This window comes from Gossypium raimondii, chromosome 9 (genome assembly GCF_025698545.1).
Source record: "Gossypium raimondii isolate GPD5lz chromosome 9, ASM2569854v1, whole genome shotgun sequence".
Lineage (NCBI taxonomy): Eukaryota > Viridiplantae > Streptophyta > Magnoliopsida > Malvales > Malvaceae > Gossypium > Gossypium raimondii.
Window position 1 is genome coordinate 31,106,318 of NC_068573.1, and position 22,342 is coordinate 31,128,659.

The 22,342-nt window shown below is 31.7% G+C and overlaps 2 protein-coding genes across 3 annotated transcripts; both read right to left on the minus strand.

The window, feature by feature from the left end:
* Nucleotides 1-584: 584 nt before the first annotated feature.
* Nucleotides 585-3,991, minus strand: LOC105798981 (uncharacterized). The gene is made up of 3 exons (XM_012629273.2): nt 3,704-3,991; nt 2,654-2,830; nt 585-1,044 (listed from the first exon to the last, which is right to left on the minus strand). Exons 1-3 carry the CDS (start codon nt 3,713-3,715, stop codon nt 778-780), a joined length of 456 nt encoding a protein of 151 aa, XP_012484727.1. The 5' UTR covers nt 3,716-3,991; the 3' UTR covers nt 585-777.
* A 14,053-nt stretch (nt 3,992-18,044) lies between these two features.
* On the minus strand, nt 18,045-21,794 carry LOC105798982 (triose phosphate/phosphate translocator, chloroplastic). Of its 2 annotated transcripts, none has more exons than XM_012629274.2 (12): nt 21,481-21,794; nt 21,323-21,397; nt 21,106-21,171; nt 20,604-20,682; nt 20,281-20,401; nt 19,985-20,080; nt 19,692-19,804; nt 19,468-19,545; nt 19,261-19,377; nt 18,917-19,016; nt 18,719-18,819; nt 18,045-18,314 (listed from the first exon to the last, which is right to left on the minus strand). In XM_012629274.2, the coding sequence occupies exons 1-12, from the start codon at nt 21,741-21,743 to the stop codon at nt 18,297-18,299; spliced, it is 1,227 nt and encodes a 408-aa protein (XP_012484728.1). In that variant the 5' UTR covers nt 21,744-21,794; the 3' UTR covers nt 18,045-18,296. The 2 variants fall into 2 exon arrangements, with proteins under 2 accessions (XP_012484728.1, XP_012484729.1); XM_012629275.2 differs by having other exon boundaries at nt 21,476-21,624.
* Nucleotides 21,795-22,342: the final 548 nt, after the last annotated feature.

A 22,342-nucleotide genomic window follows, 5' to 3' on the forward strand; every position in this document is an offset into this window, starting at 1 on the left:
ATAATCACGCAACTATTCGATTTTGTCTTTTTTGGTCACCAATTGGTTAACAGTGACAATTTTTAAAATTGGCATGATAGCAACTTTTAATTCTCAACATTTATGCATTGTGTTAATTTAGTCTTGATTCTAAAAACACTATCCCTCAACAAATGTATAAAAATTAGCAATCTATGTGTATGTCACTTCAGTAAAGTTAACAAACATGAACTTTTCCATCCATTCTAGGGTGATTTGACAAGCAATGCAAATTCAAGAGCTAAAAGATGCGAAAAAAATAAATGGATGGCTAAAATGATTTTTTTTGTAAAGTTGGAGGGCCAAAAAAGTCATTATGCCCAAAGAAAACGTTCTTGTCTTATGTTTTCCTCTATGTTATGCACAAAGAAACTTAAATGGAAAGACTATGCTTACTGATGATGATTTTTTTTTTTTTGCAATTGAAGCGATGAAGTCGAGTACCGTTGTAATTCTCAATATGTTTAAAGGTTCCATGGAATTGGTTGCTGATAAATGGAGTCGCATCATTTTGTTGTTAAAGAAGATAACACCCTATCTCTCAAGGAGTATGAGTTGAACAATAATTGAGTTGCTATTAGAGTACAATTTTCATTATAAAAGTTTCGGGTTTATACACGAGACATCCGTACTGGTAAGCTAATTCCCAAAGAGTTCAAATTTGGTTCAATTATTTATGAATCAATTTATAACCCCCATAACCAAAAATTACTAAAAACAAAAGCTTAAACACTAAAGTCAATGGCTACGATTCAACCCTCAAACATCCAATGGCTTCGACTTGCTTTTGCTTTTGTTGATCTTTACAAGTGCAGCTAGTATAAGAGGAATGCAAATTCCTTGGCTCATATCGGCACTTTGTTGTCGCCGTCGAGAGACATCCCGACAAGTAGCTTTTATTGGCATCCGGATATTCTCTCCACCGTTGATTGCGTTACGAAAATGCTTTGATCCTCTCTCCTGTTGTCTAAATCCGATTAACTTCCCTAGAGATACGCTGTTGTCTTGGAAAAATGATGCCGAAGACTGACCCAACCAATCCAAGGAAAAAAAGACATTAGCAAGCAAATACGTTAGCTTTGGTTGGTATATGAATTATAACTTAAAACACACCAAGGATCCCAAAAACAAAAGGGCAATAATATAAAATTTTAGCTTTTAGATAAAGGAAGTTCCTTTTGAAGTGTATTAAGGTAGTTACATTTTTAAAATTATCAAAAATTCTAAAATATAACAATCTTTAAAATTCATTTAATATCATATATTACATTAAAGAAAAAGGTATAGTATATTAATCCCATTTTTTATAATATTTCTTTGGAAAAACATTAAGGGTGAGTTTGGATGGACTGTGCGTTTAGTGTAAGAACAACGGTGGCTGTGATATTAGATGCTATAACGTGAGACAAGAAGTAACCTAAATACACCACACCGCCCCCAATTGCCTATCCAAACTCACCCTAATAAAAGAAGTGGGGTGTGAAACACTGTGTAACAGTTATAGATATGATTAACACCTGTCTTTTATTGCATTTGAGAAGTTAAAAGTGCTTTTTCACCTCAGAAGCAATGAAGAATACTCAACTTTTGGGGTCAAAACTGAAGTGAAAAAATACTTTTCTACTCAAACACAAAAGTTGAGATATAGGCACTTTTGGTTTTTGCATTTGAAAGCGAAAACCATCAAAATATTATTATTTATATGAACTATTTAAAAATATATGGAAAGTTAGATATGTAACATTAATTGTACAGACAATTTATATTCGTAACTTAAAAATCATTTAAAAAAAATTAAAAGTTATACTTCATGTACTATTATATTAAATTATTTAAATATCATATAATTTAACTAATTTTTAACTTTACACTATCATGTCTAAAAATGACATTTTAACCTTCAACCACAATTTTGACAACGATGAAGAACATTAAAAATTAAAAATCACACTTTTTCACGACACTTTTCTATTATACTTTTTAAAAACATTTTTTTCTAAAAATACATTTCAACCACAACAACCACAACAACAATGGAGAACTAGCCTTCATAGATGTCCATATTTTCAACATGGTCAAAATGTATTGTTAGTCTTTGTACTTTGGTAAAATTTAAGATTTAGTCCATATACTTGAAAAGTCTAAAATTAAGTCATCTTACTTTTTTTTATTTAAAAATCTCAATCTAGTTATTAAAGTCGTAAGCATTTTTTGTCAAAATTTGTAAACTTGGAATTGTTATTAGGTTGTCCTCACATGACGTGATAAATGATTAACAAGAAATTAAACATGTTAAATTGGAAAATTTTGACAAAAACTAGCTACAACGAAATGACTTGCCTAGGATTTTTAAATTGGAGAATTGAATTTGTAACTTTTAAAGTATAAAAACCAAATTTCAAATACAGGGACTAACATCACATTTTAACCTTTTCAACATTCGTGCAAACGTACGATGGAGGTGGATGAAGCCTTCCGTTTCATTTCATTACCATCCCTAAGAAAACATTTGATACCTATGTTACTCAGACCCTTCATTTTCCATAATGTATTTCTATTGAACTCATGTTCGAACATGATTAAATCCAAAGAAAGCTTAACCGAGTTCGAGTAACATAGGGTTTCTCAGAAATACCTCGGTATCGAGGTTGGAGGAGGAGAGCGAGGAAAAGCTACTTGAAGGAATGTGCAAATAGTATGGTTGAACTGGCGGAGCCGAAACCTGATGTTGTAATCTTTCTTGTAATCGAAGCCTCATGCCCATTATTTGCAGCCCAAGTGGCCAACCATTTGAATTTTCCTCAATATGATTCTGTCAAACATATAACAGTGGTTAATACTCGACACGATATCTCAAAGTTTATTTTATTTTGAAAATTAAAATTATTTAACGAAATCGATCTAATTAGTTTATATTAAAAATTCAATGATGTAATTCCACCAAAGTTTATATGTTAAATTCAACCCCAAAAGTATTATGGAATTCCTTGTATTAAAAGTTGTATTGCATTTTATTTTTCTATTCAAAAATGAGTATCTTAGAATAAAGAGTAAATCGATCATTCTATTAAAAATCCATCCATATTTTATTATTAAAAATAGTTATTATATGTCAGAATAAAGTACAAATGACACGCCATATGAGACTTTCTAGTTATTTTATTAATGGTAAAAATTGATGAAAATTTTAACAAAAAGGACTAGTTTACTCTTTGATATAATATATATAGATTAATTTATCTCATTTTTTACCAAATAAAATAAATTATCCGCATCAAGATACAACAGCTACCTCGAGGTTACCCGAAAGTGTGTCACCCTTGATTCAAACTAAGAACTTCTCACATGCAAGAGGCTTTCTCGCTATAGCAAATAATCAAAGTGGACAATACATTCAAATTCCGACACAAATTTCCTAAAATCCCATCATTACATTTCCTAATTTCATTTTAGTCCTTAAAAAAAACTGTCGGTGGAATCACAGATCAGTGATACCAGTGAAAACCAATGAGAAAATTAAGCAAGAAAGTTTAAAGTTAAAGCAACAACAACAAAAAAAAAAAAGAAACCCAGAAACCGAATCATAATTTCCAGATCAAAACAACATGAAAAAAGATTCAAATTCAAATGCATGATAATAATAATCAAAATAGAGAGAGTGAGAAAAACCCAGAAAGAATATTACCTCAGTTGCCATAATTCGAAACTCAATGAAGAAAATGAGAAGGAAAAATGGGTGAGAAAATTGATTAATGGAAAAGAAGGTGAATGATGGCTGCCATGGCTTGACTCATCTGAGAGATTATTATTCCTTAAACGAGGAAGGATTGATAGGGAGAAATGGGTCCCAAAAAGAAGGGCTTTTTATTTTCATCGGCTTTGCAAAATCATATGAGAGAGAGAATAATTTATAGCTCTAATAAATCGCCATGGTGAAGCCATTAACAACAATGGTTTAACCTTTCAAACAAAAGATGTGAAAAATAAAAATGGGGTTGTTGTTGGTCAGTCTTTTTACATCTCTCGGTCAGCCATTAATATTAGGATTTGTTTGCTGTTTGATTAATTTTTAATGCAGGAATTTCTATAATATTTTTGACTTAATGAAATAAAGTGAATTTTAGAGTAATGGCAAGGGGAATTGGACAAATGAATTCACACTTCAAAAACATACCATAAAACCACCCTAAATGACGCCATTGAACTTTAAATGGATTTTGCTCAAAATTTCAAGTATACCCTTTCATTCATTTCCTTGAATGGCTGCCATTGCTGACCGGTGAAAACTTAAACACACCCTCTTCATGACACCAACATGGGACCAAATTTGTTCCATTATTCATTTAAATTTGAAGATTGATTTCATATTTTAAAATATAAGTCGAATTTAAATTTTATATTCAAGAGTCAAGTTTGATTTGACTCTGCCTCATTTTCAATATAATATGTTATTTTATTTTATATGTTTCTATAATTTGTATAACATGAAAATAAAATATATAATATCATAATGTAATTATTAAAAAAATAAGTTGATTTGTTTAGGTTTAAAATTTTAATAAAAATAATAATTAAATATAAATAAAACAATTTTTTAAAAAAAAAAAAGGAAAATGACAGACTTAGGGTGGGTTTGGATGGATGATGCGTTCACCTGCGGTTAGTGTAAAAATAACAGTGGCGGTGAGATTAGATATTGTAGCGATACTGTAGCGTGAAATAAAAAATAAACTAAACACACTGCACCGCATTCCACCGCTCATCCAAACCCACTCTAGATCAACCATTTGCAATTATAAACCATCTTAAGTAAAATTTTATAATATGCTATGCATGAGCTTGAATCAACTTGTTGAAATATGGTACATACTCGAAAAAATGATAAATGTTTTTTTTTCCAACCTTGTCGCATTTATGTCCGGTTTATTTTTTTTTAGGAGAAAGGTTAATTTGTTTTAGGTAAAATTAATTAAAACTTCAACAATCAAGAGTAATTTTGGGGTTAAAAAGTAAAAATCAATCAATGTTTGGGGTTGTTAGAATCATTAACTTCACACCTTCTACTTTTGTTTTTCTTTCTTTGTCATTTAAGTTTCACGTTATTCAGATCTCAGCCTAGAGTTTTCTGACATTAATATTAGGAATAAAATCCTATTTAGTCCCTAAATTTGGTAGTTTTTCTCATATTGGTTTCTGATTTTTTTTGGTCATATTAGTTTTGAAACTTAAAAGTTTTTCTTAAACTGATCCCTAAACTTGAACTCCATTAGTGTATGATTACATCACACTTTAAAATTGTACACCAAAATTTTAAAAATATATAACTTTTTGTATTTTATATAAATTTTAAAAATATTCAAGTAGTCCAAGTCCAGGGATCAAATTAGGACAAATTGCCTAATTTAAAAACTAATGCGGATCAAGAAATATTCAAGGATCAAATTAAAAAATTATCAAATACAGAGACTAAAATATTACTTTTAACCCTTAATAACAATGGCAAAGGGTAAATGACAACCAAGTTAAAACAAAACAAAAGTTAGAAGGTGGTTTAACTTAACTTCCTTTGTCTTTCATTTAGTTTGTTGTCATCAACTTTTATTACATCCATATATTATGGAATAATATTAAATGTATGATTAGTGTATGAGTTTTTTTTTTATAATAATTCATTTTGATTGTCGATTTTTTATATTAATTTTGGTTTTAAATTTTGAGCTTTTATCTTGACAACATGACTTTATTTTATAATTTTGGATATTATTTGATAAAGCTTTAAAAATCTTCATAAATATTTCTTAAAAACTATTTTTTCAAATAAATAAAAATCAATAAATTTTATATGGTAAATTTTTGAAAAATATTTCTTATATAGCATTTTTAAATATTTATTATTTTAAATATAAAATATTTATTTTACATAAATTAAAATTTGGTTTGGTTCATGTAATTGTAGATTTTAACTTGTGATTGATTCGAAATGATTTTCGATTTCTTGGTTATTTTTCTCCTCCTTCTCGTCATTGATAAAGACAAAAAAATAGTAGATGACAAAAAATATTAATAACTTTTATTTAAATGTAATTAAATATTAATTATAATCATTATACTTTTCTCTTTTAAGTTTAGAATTTTTATCATATGAAAGACTCATGTAGTACGATACATCAAATATTATCCATATTTATGCTATATATTAAAAATAATAGCTATTTAGGTACATGCATATTTAAAATTAAAAGAAATAAGATATGTATCAAAATCTTAATCTCATAAAATTGAAAATTTCTGCCACATGTAAATCAAATAACTACCCTTAAAAAATCCTATCAGATAAATGCTTGGTTAATTTTTTAAAAGGATTTTTTTTTTAGATTTTAGTTTATAAATATTAATGCATATATATATATATATATAAATTATAATTGTTGTCAATACAGGAGGATATAAGTTTGAGTGCTCTGAAGCGCATTATTCCCCTATTTATAGGTTGGGGAGGAGCTATATGTAGTTTTAAGCATTATCTCAAAAAGAACAAATATTATCCTCCTATTTATTTTCAGGTTGATTCAAGATTATTCTAATTTTTTTACTTATTTTTTTATTTATAAGACATATAATTTCTTTCTAAAATATATAATTAAAATTATTGGTCATTGATTTTTTAAGATATTTAGGGTAGGTTTGGATGGGCGGCGGGATATGGTACGATGCGTTTAGCTTACTTTTTGTCTCACGTTACAATATTGTTACAATATTTAATCTCACAGCCACCGTTATTTTTACACTAACTGCAGGTAAACGCACAGCCCATCCAAATCTACCCTTATTAGATCTACTCATTATTCTTAATTTCTCTTTTAATTTTTATTTCATTTTTAAATGATGTATTTAAAAGTCTACCTACACCTTAACTTATTTATCAATTGGATTCATACCCAATTCATTTGAGGAAATATAAAATTATTTTGTTCTAGAAAACTAAAATTATTTTATTTTAAAACTTTGAAAATTGATTATTGAGTGAAAATTACGGTTTGGTATCTTTATTTGAAGAAATAATTAAAATTAAATTTATTTTATTAATTATTTTATTTTATTTTATTTTTAAATAATATATTTTTTATACCTCATCCGCAACAAGACATGTGGCAAGCCTAGAGACTATCCAGGCAACAGATGATCCGATCTTCATTGGGAACATGGAATCGTTTAGTCACCAAACATTAGTGGGCTCAACTACTTTATTCCATCAAAGTTAGAATCAGGGATAGAATATGTCATGTCACAGACATCCTCGTTCCATCGAAGACATCCTTCCCACGCACTTTGTAATAATTACTAGATGACAAGTCCAACACGTTAACACAGTATTACATGAGACCCCAACCTATAAATATCCCCAAGAACGATGAAGAGGGGATCGACTCTTGAAAATACTAAACCTACATTCTGTTAGTACTCTTCAAAGCTATTATCTTCAGCATTCTCTCTACTCTTGTTCTCTTTAACCTCCGGCTCTCTACCCCGACTAGGTGAACTGGCTTCCATAACATCCACTATTCTTCTTCTTCTTTTTTTGTACTCCCTCATTGTTATATTGTTCTATCAACATTGGTGTGGTGAGCATGAATGACATGGCTTCTCAATCTTAAAATGGTACCCTCGCTGATCGAACAAACTAGACCAATGACCCTATCAACCAAGCTAACTCTTTTGCTCCACAAAGCGTTCCCATCCCATTAGTCTCGGGCATTTCCACCGGCCTAAATCCTACACAGACCTTTCTTTCTACCTCAACTCCAATAAGAGCTCATTTACAATATGCAAGCATCATTATTCCTACCTTGAAATAATTGGTATAGGCTTTGAAAGCTGCACTAGTAAGAGTAATTCCTCTAATCATCGCAACTTCATCAGCGACTATAACATCTCAGTTACAACCTAGTGTTGTCTCCTTCTGGGCCATTTGACCATATAGTCCACTACCTGCAAGAAGCTGTAACCTATCTCACAACCACACCTCCTCTGCAAATCTCAATTCCCATCCTATTGAACCAAGAGTCCCATCAACAGGCATTAGGTCCTCAACCTCACAATTAAACTACGACGTCTGGAAGAGCAATTTTCTCAATAAGAATGTCGCTTTAAGGAGCAGTAAGAGCAACAATGTATTCGTCGACCAAAGCAATGCCCAGAATGAATAACTCATTGTCAAATTAAGGGTGGCATGAGAGGTTCCCAAGTGAGACAATCTGGCTTAACAAGAAGATGAGGCCTAATCTGCCCTCCGCGAAGAATGAGAGTGTAATCACCTGGAAGACATCTAAAAAAATAATGCTAGCCTCCCGACCATATCTTTGCATTCTCAGGGCAACAACAACATCTCTGTAGAGGAATAACTCAAAGCCTTCAGGGCAGAGCTAATGCAAGAAGTAAAACGAGTGAAAAACAAACGAATCTATCTAGAATTACCCTAATAAGCCACTAGCACAAGAATTTTTGGAAAACCATATCTCCAACTCCTTTAAGTTCTCAAAGTTCTACAATGGATCGGGGGATCTTGAATACCATCTGGCCCGATATAATAACCATATGAACATATTTTGGGCAACTGATGGAGTAAAATGCAAAGATTTCTCCATGACCCTTTTGTAAATAGCTCGATAGTGGTACCTGTCGTTGCCTGGGCGATCAATCCACTCCTTTGAGCGATTGGCTAAAGAATTCATAAGTCATTTTCTAGAAAATAAGACCCTCCAACAATCCCTAAACATATTTGATGACCACCCATCAAGAAGAAAATAAATCCCTCCGCGATTATGTTAAGAGATTCAATGTTACTACCATAATCACGAAGGGAGTCACAAACGAGTGGGCCATTCAACCTTTTATAGCCAATACCTCTTATCTGTTGGAAAAATCTCTATTTGAAAACGGTTTTCTTGCACAGCAAAAAATTAAAATTTTGAAAACAGACTTGGTTTGTGATATTTATAGCAATAAACACTAACTGAATTCATACATGTGTTTTCAGCTTAACGAACGTTCATTGTTTCAGACTGTCAACCAAACATTCTTCTCCACTATTCTCGCACCATGAACTAGTTTGAGTGTGGGCTCAAACCAATTGGATTGAAACACAAATAGAAAAAGTTCTCTTTTATTTAGGGTGAAAACGAAAATTCTCTCCTCTTAATAGAAACCGGTAGAATTGTTATTCTTGAAAAATATATTTGATAGTTGAGAATAAATTCTCTCTATTTTTTGGCAGAGTAACAATCTTTTAAAGTTGTGTTAATAGCTCTACCGGTGCCATCTACTTATAGGAGTAGAAGGTAGAACCCTTTGTTGAGTTGTAGTGGTTTATTTCAAATAGAAAAATAATTTCCTACTTAGAGTAGGAGTGAGGTGGACGACACACCCTAGTCTTCCTACTAGGGTTGCCACCCCTTTCATGTTATATGAGGGGTTTTGGGCCTCTCTCACATCAGGTCTAATTTCGAGTACTTTTTGGGTTTTTTGACCTAATACTCTGTAATGTGATCCAACTTGATTTAGGTTTTCTATTTCCCAAAATAAATTTTAATATTTTATATTAAATGATTTTATCATCCTTCGTTTACCCCTAGTAAAATTTTAACGCTTTTACCCCTGATAAAATTTTGAGAAAATATGTTCAATATTTCATAACTCAACATGTTCATTGTGACCGAATGATTTAATTTCATTTTCGAGCTTCAAAATAACTCAAAAACATAAACTAACTCTTCCGGTCATTTTAAGTAATTCATATAGAATTGCATGGGGTCAAGACGATACTGAAAGGAGAAAGTTTCTGGCAGTTTAATGATCTGCACATTTTGGTGGTATATCCACATATTCTGGCAGTATATCTGCGATTTTGGTGGCTTTTCCACAATTTTGGTGTGTTATTAAATGGATGAGTTCTGGGGAACTATTTTATAATGTGTAGCGGAGTTGGGTATGAACTTTTTTGAAAATTTTATAATGATTTTTGAAAAACTCTGCATCGACATCATCATACATATTGATATATGTGAAATTGGATTGCTTATATATATTTTCTGCTATATTCTGAAATGTATTCTTTAATTAATGTTTATTACCTAAGTTAAGACTCACATTAGGCTTATTTAGCTCACTTGTTAGTTCTTTGACTTTTAGATAATACCTGAGGTATTAGAACTTGGACACAGTATCTCACAGAGACTCTCGGAACTATTTTAATAAAAGATTTATTAAACTTATTTATGGTATTTTGTTATTTTGGGGACTGTAGTAATTTTCTCTATGGACTGTGGCATGGGGCTTTACTTTGGGGAATTTTGTTCTTATTTGCATAACTTGATTGCATGACACTAGAGTTTTAAAAAACGACTCAAATGATAATTTAAATGATTTTGCATGAAACTCGATTTTTAAATAAAATATGTCAATAGCACATTTTTTCGTTGCAAATATTGAAAAATGAGTTTTTAATAAAATTCGAAATAGTTTTGAATATGATTAAATTTTTACAAATGAAATATTAAATATTTCGATTCATAAAATTATCGAGTTTTACGAAATTAAGATAAACATTCAATTTCACTTATTTTGAATTAATAAGCTAATAATTTTAAAATATGTTCAAAATTACGGAAGTTTATTTTAGGCCATTTTCGTGGACAAATGGTTTTGAAATATGATTGAAAATAAAGATAAATGTTCGATTTCACCAATTTTGAACGAATTAGTAAATAGTTTTAAAAAGTACATTGGAAAATTTGAAAGTTTACTTCGGCCATTCCAGTGGCCAATGTAGCTTTTCGAATTTGTTCATAATGTCTGGATCACGTTTGGGAGGTTATAGGGAGGGGAATGGTGAAACCCACTTCAATAAGAAATAGCGGGACGTAGAACTCAAATCTTCCACCAGTGGAATCAGGGTCAAAGACCTCACTTAAATTATGCGAACCTTGCAGGACACTAAACTTATATTTGTGATGTTTGGCAAGCAAACTGCGACATAGTAGCAAAATCTTAATTTCCTAAAGGGTCGTAGAACACACATAACTAAAGCTAACAGTAGGCTCATAACCCGCCCTTTCGGATTTTGTGGTAGTAGCCATGTCAGACTTCGTTGTGGCAGCTTTCTGACTTTTCACCATTGCTTTCGACGGAGCACGACCAGTGCGACTATCATCCCTGACCTGACTTCTTTTACCAAACTGTTCATCTCCCTTGGCCATTTTCTCAGCAAAAGTATAAAAAGTTGCTCTAATAACGACAAAAAGAAGAATCACAAGGTGAATCGAAGCAAACAAACCATTAGAATGCAGAAATCGTTGAAGAAAATTAACAGAAGCAATAAAATCGCTAACAACATTTGCATAAATTTCAGAACAAAAAAGGAGGTAAAAATAACTCTAAAGAAGACAACCCAGAATATATACAGCCATCTTCCAAAATGTATCATTTTGAAGAACAAGCAACGTACATCCAATAACAACTTACCACCTGTTACAAAAGGCTATTGTTTATCATTATCGTGACTCCCTAGAAACGCAATTCTCAAAGTACATTTATGACAAAATCTCAATCAATGAGATATAATGTTTCATCATAGAATAAAGCCACCATTCAGAACAACCTCGAAAGAATAAGCTATCAGAACATGATGTGTAATACCCCGAAAATTACTACAGTAAGAAAGTAAGATAATATTCCTGATATAGTAAAATAAGGAAATAAAATGATAAAACGGTAATTTTGAGTTATGCCAACATTGGGAAGTATATTATGACATATTAATTCAAGAAAGGATTAAATCACAAAAGTGAGAAAAGTTTTGTTACCCAAGAGTAAATACTCAAAATTTGAGGGGTTAAAGTGTAAATACAAAAGTTGAAGGACCAATAGTGTAAATATTTTAATGGTGGAATAATCTAGAAACTAAGGAAAATGGATGAATTAAGACCAAATTGAAAATGTGAAGAATTTTGAGGACTAAATTATAATTTTACCAAATTAAGTGATGACTCAAGGATGGAATTTTAAAAGATTATAAAGGAAAAATGATCAATTAGAGAGAGAATTCTAGAAGGTAATGATGATATTGGTGATATTTTTAATTAATTAATTAGATAAATGTTATTTAGTTAATATTTTATTAAGATTTTTAGTATTATTTTATTATTAAATCATTAATATAAAAGGGAGGAAAGATGAAGAGAAATCATCATCTTTCCCATGCATTTCACGTTAGAAGGGAAGAGAAGAAAGAAAGTTTTGTTTTCTTCACAATTTTGTCCTTCCACCAAAAATTTACCATTTTCACCTAGAAATCAAAAGAATTTCCATAGCCATCAAGAGAGAAAGATAACAAGAAGACTATGGGGAGCTAGAATATCAAGTTAGACTCAAGTAATAGAAGTTGGAGGAGAGAGAAAATCAAGTTAAAGGTTGAAACCAATAGGACAATGTAAGAACATCAAGATTTCAACATATTTTAAAGTGTGATATTATTGAAAAAGTCTGGAAATGATGTTATAGTAGAGTTTTCTTATATAAGGTCTTATGTTTTGATATATTAGTGAAGGAAAATAAGAGAAAGTGATGAGAAATATTATAAAGAAAGGGAATAAGGGTGTTATAAATTTAGTAATCAACATTTTGCACTAAAACAGTTTTGGACAGTAGCAGTAGGTTAACTTTGAAAAATCACCATAAATTGTGGAAATCAAATTAGAGTATGAATAAAATATGGAATTAAATATTATTGAGTCTAGTTTCTCATAGAAGAAACGGTGTAAGTAATGGAATTTTAAATCATGAGATATAATAAATTTTGTGAGACAAGGTCAGAATGAATTCGGGTTCCCTTGTTCTGAATTGGAAAAAATCATTAAAAAGTGTAAAAAATAATCATGGTTATAATTTATATTTTAAAATCCTTAATGAGTCTATTTTCAAGAGAAACAAACAATGACATCATCCGAATTCTGTACAAAGAGATAAATAATTTTTAGTGAAAAGGGGTCGAAACTGTCAAACAGTGAAATAGGGGAAACTTTAAAGAATAAAATGTACTTATTGGTTAAACAATTTTTTTTTAAAATTTTATGGTAAGAAGACATGTGAGTCTAGTTTTAGAGAAAATTAATAGATCTCAATTCGAAGTTACGTAGCTCAAGATATAAATAATTTCGTGACTATGACTCAAGTGGACAGCTTTGAATGAACAAATAAATAAATAGTGAAATTATAGATAATGTTACATATAAGCATGTTATATACATTAAGGATGTGGAATGGAGAGGAGGAGGACGAAAATATATGATTATTCAACTAGCATGAGTTTTCATTAAAAATGACTAATTTGCATGTTTTAGGTTCAGGGACTAAATTGAATGAAAGTAATATTTTAAGGGTAAATTTGTAAAAATGTCAAAAAGTGACCAAATTGCATGAAATGAATTGTTTTATTATTTAAATTAATAAATTGAATGAAATATTAATTTAGATCAAGATTGGGTGGAAATTCGAGGAAAATAGAAAATTACCAAAATGTCCCTAGATTTTGGTATTTTTGCAATTTAGCCTGGTAAGTTCGTGTAACTTGAATTATATTCTTAAATGCTTGAAATGTATGTTATTGATGTGAATATGATTTGAATGTTCGTTGTATGATAATTGATAAAACATTGATATATTTGATAAAAAGAGGAAGAAATCCCGGTTGAATGGAAGGAAAGTTCGATGGATCTCTGAAAAGGAACTGATGGTAAAAAGGATCTAGCCTGGACGAGTGATCCTATCTTGATATAGCCCTTCCGAAGAATATGTGGAAAATAGATTTAGCCCGGACGGGTAATCCGAATTAGGGTATGAATTTAGCCTGGACTGGTAATTCAGATCCAAGCTCATTAGAGTAATTGTCGTTGCAGGGGATTTAGCCTGGACTAGTAATCCCGACAATACTCTACGAGTTTATATTACAGGGGATTTAGCCTGGACTGGTAATCCCGCTGTAAGGATGAGGTTCGCGGGAGTGTGCTATCTAAAATGGAAATGTGCGCACATGAATATGAATTGATAGACCCGGATTATTGAACGGGATAAATATGGAAAAATAACAAGGAAATGGAAATCACGGTATTGATGAGCTCATCAATCTTGGTATATATATTATTGATACATGGAAATTATTGAACTAACTTGAATGTTGAGTTTATGCATGTTAGGGGAATAATGCATTGAATGGCATGTATAAGTTAAATAGGCCAACGTTAGCTCATTAATGTTTTAATTTTGATTGATTTTAAATATGAATGCTTGATAAAATGAAATGTCTGTAAATTAATTTGTAAACTCCGGTAATGCTCTATAATCCTATTCTGGCAATATATACGGGTTAGGGGTGTTACAGGGTGTCTCGAGGAAGGCCACATAACCCATCTCTCGACTCAAAAAGAGGGGAATATTGTTATACCCCCATCCGTGACAAGTCATGTGGCAAACATGGGAGATGTCTTAATAGTAAGCCTACCATTAACAAGTCGAGAGGTCACTTGTGAACTCACCCTTCCGAAGGGACTATTTGGGCAACAGATGGCCCAATTTTCATTGGGAACGTGGAGTCGTTTGATCACCAAACATTACGTGGGCTCAACTGCTTTATCCCATCAAAGTTTGAATGAAGGATAGGATCTGCCCTAACATAGACATCCTTGTCCCATCGAAGATATCCTTCCCATGCGTTCCATATGATGGCTAAATGATAAATCCAACACGTTAATGTCATATTACACGGGGCTCCGGCCTATAAATACCCCCAGGAACGATGAAGAGGGGATCAGCTCTTGAAAATACTAAGCCTACATTCTACTAATACTCTTCGAAGTTCTTATATTCAACATTCTCTCCACACTTGTTCTCTTTAGCCTCCGGCTCTTCGCCTTGACTAGGTGAACCGGCTTCCATAGTCTCCACCACTCTCTTCTCTGTACTCCCTTCTTGTTGTATCGTTGTATCAATAATATTTAAAGGGGTTGATGCACATCTTAAATCATAGGTCAATTCAGAATTCATACCTAACGAATCAGGAAAAAAAGTTTAAAAACAAAAACAAACTTACTACTATTTATGTGAAAAAAAAATTAATTTGAATTTGAGTCGGACCAAATCGAATTGATCCAAAGGCAAAGCTAAAGGGCAGGCAATGGTCTTAAACCCTTGGTCAAATGGGAAAATTTTAATTAACAGTCCCCTCAAGTATTGAATCTTCATTTTAAACTTTTTAGTTGTTCAAATAAGTTGAAAAAATATATAATTTTGATCTCTTCTAAAATTTAATAATATAATTTAATCCTTTTTAGAATATCTTTGAGACTTCAACCCCTCAACTTTTTAAAATTCTATCTTAATATCCTATGCAGAACTTTTAGCTTCGTCTCTGAATTGATTAAAAAATTTAATATTTTTTACTTAAACCCAATCTAATGGAGTTAAGCGGGCCACCCGATGTAGTCCTAGGGGCTTTAAAAAGAAATGGATGAGGTAGGTGGAGTGATCCCGAGAGTGACATGTTTTGAGACAAAACGTAGGGAAAAGGTAAGTAAGACCAAGAAATGATAAGTTGAAAAAGTCATCCAAAAAAGGCCCAAAGTGGTCAACAGATGGGGTTGATTGAAAAGTTTAGGGATTTTTTCTGCAAAAAGAGAAACAATAACAACACTTGGCACTATGTTTGGGACAAGTTTAAAAAGAAAAAAGAAAGTATTGTTTTGATCGTTAGTTGAGCTTAAAAGTTGATATAGGTCACATAGGTGGCCAAACTCTTCTACTACAATGGTGGTGCCAACTTCATAGCCTATACGGCACGTTGAATGATAATGACAGCAAATTTGTATATTTTTTCACCAACCAAATTATTCATCAATGTCTAAATTTTCACCTATAAGGACATACCAATTTTGTAATGACTTTTTTAATTTTATCTCAATTTTTAATACAACATACTAAAATATCAGTTCAATCATTAAAAAAATATATATTTTCTGTCAAAATTTGTCAATTTAGAAGTTTGATTAGGTTATTCTCATATAATGGTAAATATGATTGATAGGAAAGAATCATGTTAAAGCTGACAAATTTCGACAGAAGTTACCAACTTAGAAGATTATATTTTTTTTAATATACAAAGATTAAATCACAAATTCCATACAAGTATAGGGACTAACTACATATTTTAACAATTCAGATTTGAGATTATCCCTCTTCATCGTGGATGAGATGAGCTCCAGCCCTAGCTTACCCTAACCCACTTCAAGCTAGTTTACCATTGAAGTTGAAAAGTGATCCGAAAGAAAACTTTTTAAGAACGCTATTAAAAGTTGCTTATGAAAAGATAAAAAGAAGAATTAATAGAGAAAAAAAAGGTATCTTCATTCAAAAACACTTCTCCAAAAATTAAAAGTGACTAATGATTGACTTTTTGGCTTGGGCTAAAATCCCAATTTAAAAATCAAGGTTTGATTTGGAAAGTTGCTTGTTTACCCCTTTTTTTTTGTTTAGAAAGTGTTTTTCAACTTCAATAGTAAACAAAGCTTTTGATTTTGTCGTTGAGAGTTGAAGTGACATAATAACTTATTTGACTTTTTAACTTTATCAAAAAAGTTATTTTAGTCTTTCATTTAATTTTCATTTTTTTTAGTTTTTAAACTTGCGATGTTTGTCAAATCACCTAAAAATAGAAGAAAAAGTTAATATTTGTTAACTTTACTGATGTGACATTAATGTAAATTGTCATGTTAGCAATTAATTAATTATTTTAAAATTAAAATTATTAAAAATATATAAAAACATTATTTAATTTTTTAAAAAATAATTAATTGTTAATGTACACGTAAATATCATGTCATTAAAATTAACACATCTTAATTTTTTCATCTGTTTTGATACAATTTTACAAACCATATAAATTTAAAAATTAAAAAAAGATGAAAATGGAATACTAAAACCACCTAGAGAGCCAATGCATTGAAGTTGTGGGCTCTGTTGTCCTTTGCTTTTTTTGTGTGTGTGTGTGCGCTTTATGGTATGCTCTTCTGTATTTATTGTTGTACGTTTGTACTCGTTTCTTCTACAATGAAGTTTATTATTAATATGAAAAAATATAATATAATCTTTTCACTCCTAAATTTAGTAATTAGATTTATTTTGGTATTTAAACTCTCCTTTTTCACTTTGACACTTAAACTTAACAATTAGATCTATTTTGATTAATAAACTTGAAAAATATAAAAGTTTGATAATATAACACTTTGAGATTGTGCAAAATCATTACTCAAAAATTTAAAAATTATATAATTTTTAGATAATGATATAACACAATCTCAAAATGTTTTAGATATTGAATTAGTAGTTGAACAATTTGAACCACTGGTTCTTAATTCATCCAATTCAATCAGTTCGACCATCATATCAACAATAATTAAAAAATGATTAAAAATTCCTAAAAATATTAAAATTTATTAAATTAGTTCAACTTTCAATTTTTGTCTCGATTTTAATTTTTATCAATTTCAAACAATTTCTAAGCCAATTGGTTCAACCCATTTGTTCAGATCATTATATCAATTAGTTCTCAATCTATCTTTATTAATCACATCATTAAATCTTGACAAAATCCAAGAACAAGAACCAAAGTAGACAAAAATAATATACGTACCAAAGTGAACCTAATTGACAAGTTCAGAAAAAATTATCCCAAAATAAAAGATAAATAAATAAAAGTAAAGCCCTTGTACATCTACTGCATAATTAAAAAAACAATATATGACTAGGTTGATATATAATCTAAATCATCTAATCTTGAAAACCTGCCAGTTGTGATGTTATATAAAAAAATGTTAACATCTACACTTTAATTAGAAATTTCGATATATGCTGAAACGTAGAGTAGAATTTTCCGGGTTCATGCAACTCATTAAAGCTTCTAAAGGAAACAGTGCTTAATCTGAGAGAGGAAAGTAGGTGTGATCATACATTATTTTCAGTCACTACTGACTGCTTGAAAATTAGCCATGGTTTTGGGATACTAATTAAAAGAAAATTGATGGAAATAATAATTATTATAATTGAACAAAAACAGCAGCAGGATATTCAATGTCATCTTTTTCTTTAAATTTTTTTTAAAAATCTTCATGAGGAAAGACCTAACTTTACACCCCCTTTCCTTTGCTTCCTCCATTTCCTTGCCTCTTTTCTTCTCATGCTGCTTTCATTTGCTGCAATAATAATAAATAAATAAATAAATCCCATTTGCATTATTTTTTTACAATAATTTCAGCTTTAACAAAAAAAAAAGTAAAACAGTATATAAGATGCCTCTTCCTTGCCCATTTCACTAGTGAAATAGACCCACCTACTTCCAAAATTCCCGACCTAGTAATATTAAACACACATCGCATTCGTGTTTTATGACATTCATACATTCCAATCGTTGTGTTTATGTTTATACAACATGCAGACATGGATCACACAGATTGTCAGGCCAAAAACCAGGCTGATTTAAGAATCTGAATATCCGGATCCGTTCAATTCTAAATTGAAGGTCAATGGCGAGTGCAATTAGTTCTAAGTTAAATCGTGTGTGTGTGTGTATGTTTTGGTAAGAATGTTTTTTACTTACTCGTTTCTCTTCTTCCATCCTGGCCTTGATGAAAGAGTACATTGCCACTCCAGCAATAGCTATGGCTGTTCCAATACCTGTCTGTGTTGAAATCTTGTTTCCTGTAAGAAGTAGATCGTTCGATATTCAGCCTGAAGAGTTACATCCTGACAATAAGAATCCGAAAACGGAGCATAAACAAGTAAGATTTAAACTTACCAAAGGCCAGGATTGAGAAGCCAATGACAAACACACGTTTCAGCACATTGCCAACTGCATGAGTGAGTGGTGCCACCCGCTCTAGTGTGTTGGTAGCCAACTGAATACCAAAAAATCTTCATCAGCTTCATCCGTATATATAAGGGCTTTACTAACGAGCGAAGCATAAGACACTGTTTAGAGTTTATTACTCTTATTTTCAATACATTGGTGTAAGAGAGCTTTCAGGGAACTCGTTAGCAAAATCATATGTCAAGAGGCATCATGCTTGGATTAGATGCATAGAATCATAAATCAACACAAATGGAACTTAAAACAATGAAAATAAGGATAAGATAATGTACCTGATTGTAGAGATGGTAAAACATACCCACCCAAAAGAGATCCGAGATGAATTTAGTCATACCAACTTTAGCAATAGCATCAGTGAAACCATGCTTCATTAATTGAGGGCCCTCAAACTGCAATGAGGGAAACGAGGTTTAAGCGACCGTGGGCTCTAGGTTCAAAATTGTCTAAATATCAGCAGTTGCCCTCAAATTTTTACTTACAATGATGGCCGGAGGAATACAGACGAGGAGCGCAATGATGGAAATATAAGCGTAGACATTTGTACTGTCCATATCGGTCTGCATATATACGAAAAACCGACAAATATCATAAAATGCTTATCACAAGAGAGGGTCGAAAATATAAAGGAAGTGAGGAGGAGGAAGAAAGGAGCTCTGTTTGATTCTTTCAAAAAGGAACTGCGAAGAGTTTCAAAGAAAGTCACCATAGCTTTCTTGGAATAGATACTCCTGTAAGTGAATGAAATGTTAGAAATCATTGCACTAATGAAACCCGTCCAATTGAACGACAGCTCAGTCAGTGATGCCATCGATACACCTGCATGCATTTTGGGTTAAATGATACCCAAACATGGAGACACGTTAACAATTCAAGTGCAAATTGCCAATCTCGTAATAGAGTTCTAGAGTTTGTTTATCTACACAATTAGAGCTAGAGCACCAATTGACACTTGAGCCAATTCACACGAGATGACCGAACAAAGAATAGAGAAATCACCAATAACAACAGGAGCAAGAGACAGCCATAGAGTTAATGGAATGGATTGTCCAAGTATGAATTGGGAAGCAGCAGCATTGAAGAAAGGCTCAAGAGCTGAAAAAAACAACAACAAACTAGTTATCAATAGACTACACATGCCATAAAACCACATATATTTAAAATATCATCCTCTAACTATGTCTGAAAATGTGTCAGACATGAGTGTTGGACATGAATGCTTCAAGAAAAATAAAGAGTTGGAGCAACATAGCCTGCACAAGAGAATATATAGATGCATATAATGTCATCATCACCTTTGATTGTGTGGGTGAAAGACACAGCAACAGCTGCAAAGGAGACATTGCTAGTTACATGGCCCAATGCATGGCATACGGCAACAGGGATCAACAACTTCAGTAGGTTTGAATCAATAGGCTACACACAAATTTACATAAATCAGCAGTGCCACAATAGCAACAAAATTCTCGGGTTTTCCTTAAAAAGAACTTTAGCAGGTTATAACATGTTGCATTTTCCCAGCATTGAGGATTCTTACAGCTCGCTTAAAAAGAACTTAAAGATTTGTAAGAAACTACATTGTAATATTAAGATGATGGGATTTAATTCCTTCACTTACAGCTCGCTTAGGGAGGCCAACGGCCCAGCTGATCAAACAATATACCACCCCAACGAACAAGTGAATAACTGACACAAAACTGCATCAAAAATGGCATCAAACCATTACTATTCAATGGGAAAGAAAAAGTAAAATTCTGGTTTTGGATTCTCTATTGTACTAAAATTTTGAAATTTAATCTCTATACTTATAATTTCACATAATTTGATCCTCTCCAATATTATTAGCAGGTCTAAATTGATAATGCTGATAACTGCGGCCGTAAACGTGAAATTCACAAATCTGCTAAAGCTATTAACCCCGTTATTAATCAACCATTAAGACATTAAAAACTGCAATTAACAGTATTATTTGGACCTACAAATAATATTATAAAAGTAAAGGCATTATTCCACATTAAAGTTGAGTTAGTAGATGGACTAAAACTAAGATTAGACCAAATGATAAGTTAAAAATTCCCCCAAAAAACAAGAAAAATGATATAAAAATTCCAATTACTTACTAGGGATAAGGGAAGTAATTGTAGATCTTCTTGTTGAGAATGTTAAAGATTACATTTAAGAAGTACCTGGAAGGATAAAAAAGAAGATTAAAACACGATGTTGTAAATTGAAATTAAAAAAAAATTGAAGTAAATTTGACTGTTGACCGAATCTTAACCACGGTTCAAACCGCCGAACATTTGACGGTTAAACACGCCGACCGGTTTTTTTACCTACCACATGAAGAAGAAGAAGCCAGTAACAAGAGCGGGATACTTCTGGAAGAATCCAACCGGAGCGATCTCAGCGTCCCTGCAATATCACCGAATCAGTGAGTCAGAGAACTAAGGCGTGGACGAGTTTGACCGAGTCAGAACGGAGGAAACGGACCTCACCCGGCGGAATCGCTTCCTCCCCCGGCCGCCGACGACGCGGAAGCTAGAACCGGCTTCAAAATCTCCCGTTTATTGGCCAGCGAGCTCTCGAGCAACAGCGACGGCCTTAGCTGTCTCCCCCATATCACGTTCCCGCCTTCTCCGACGGCTCCGATAGGCTTAGCCGAAGCAAACGAAACACTGAGACAGTCTCGCGAAAGCTTCGGCCTGATCTGAGGCAAGCCGGCAATGGTGGAAGCGCGTGACAACAACCGCGACTCCATTGTTACTGAGAGGAAGAGAGAATCAAATGGCTATCCTCTTAGATAAGAGTGAGCTCTTTAATGGAGGGAAAAGAATTAAGTAATTAACAGATTTTTCATTTTCTATTTTTCTTTTGGTTTATTTCTGATTTTAGTCCTTATACTATTCTAAACTTTGATATTTAATCATTTTATTTTAATTTGACATAATTTATTATTGGTGTAGGATCGAGCAAATTTTTTATTTCAAGAAATCAAAACCAATTTAAATCATAATATTTGGACGGTTTTGGTTCACAAATTAACAAACTATCGCTACTTGAACTGAATTAAAATTTATTTTATTTCATTTATAATTAAATTAAATTTTTATTATGTAAAAATAAAATTGTAAGGTTCAATTGACATTTTACTGTGGTAATAACAAGGAAGATATGAATTTAAGAGGGTTTAAACATATATTATTTTCTATGGGCGGGTTATAGCCTTATAGATAGTAGTAGTAGTAGTAATTTTTATATTTTATATTTAAAATAGTAAAAATAACATAAAAATTCTATTTATATTTAAAATAGTAAAAATAACATAAAATTCTATTATTTGTTTTCAAAAATAATATA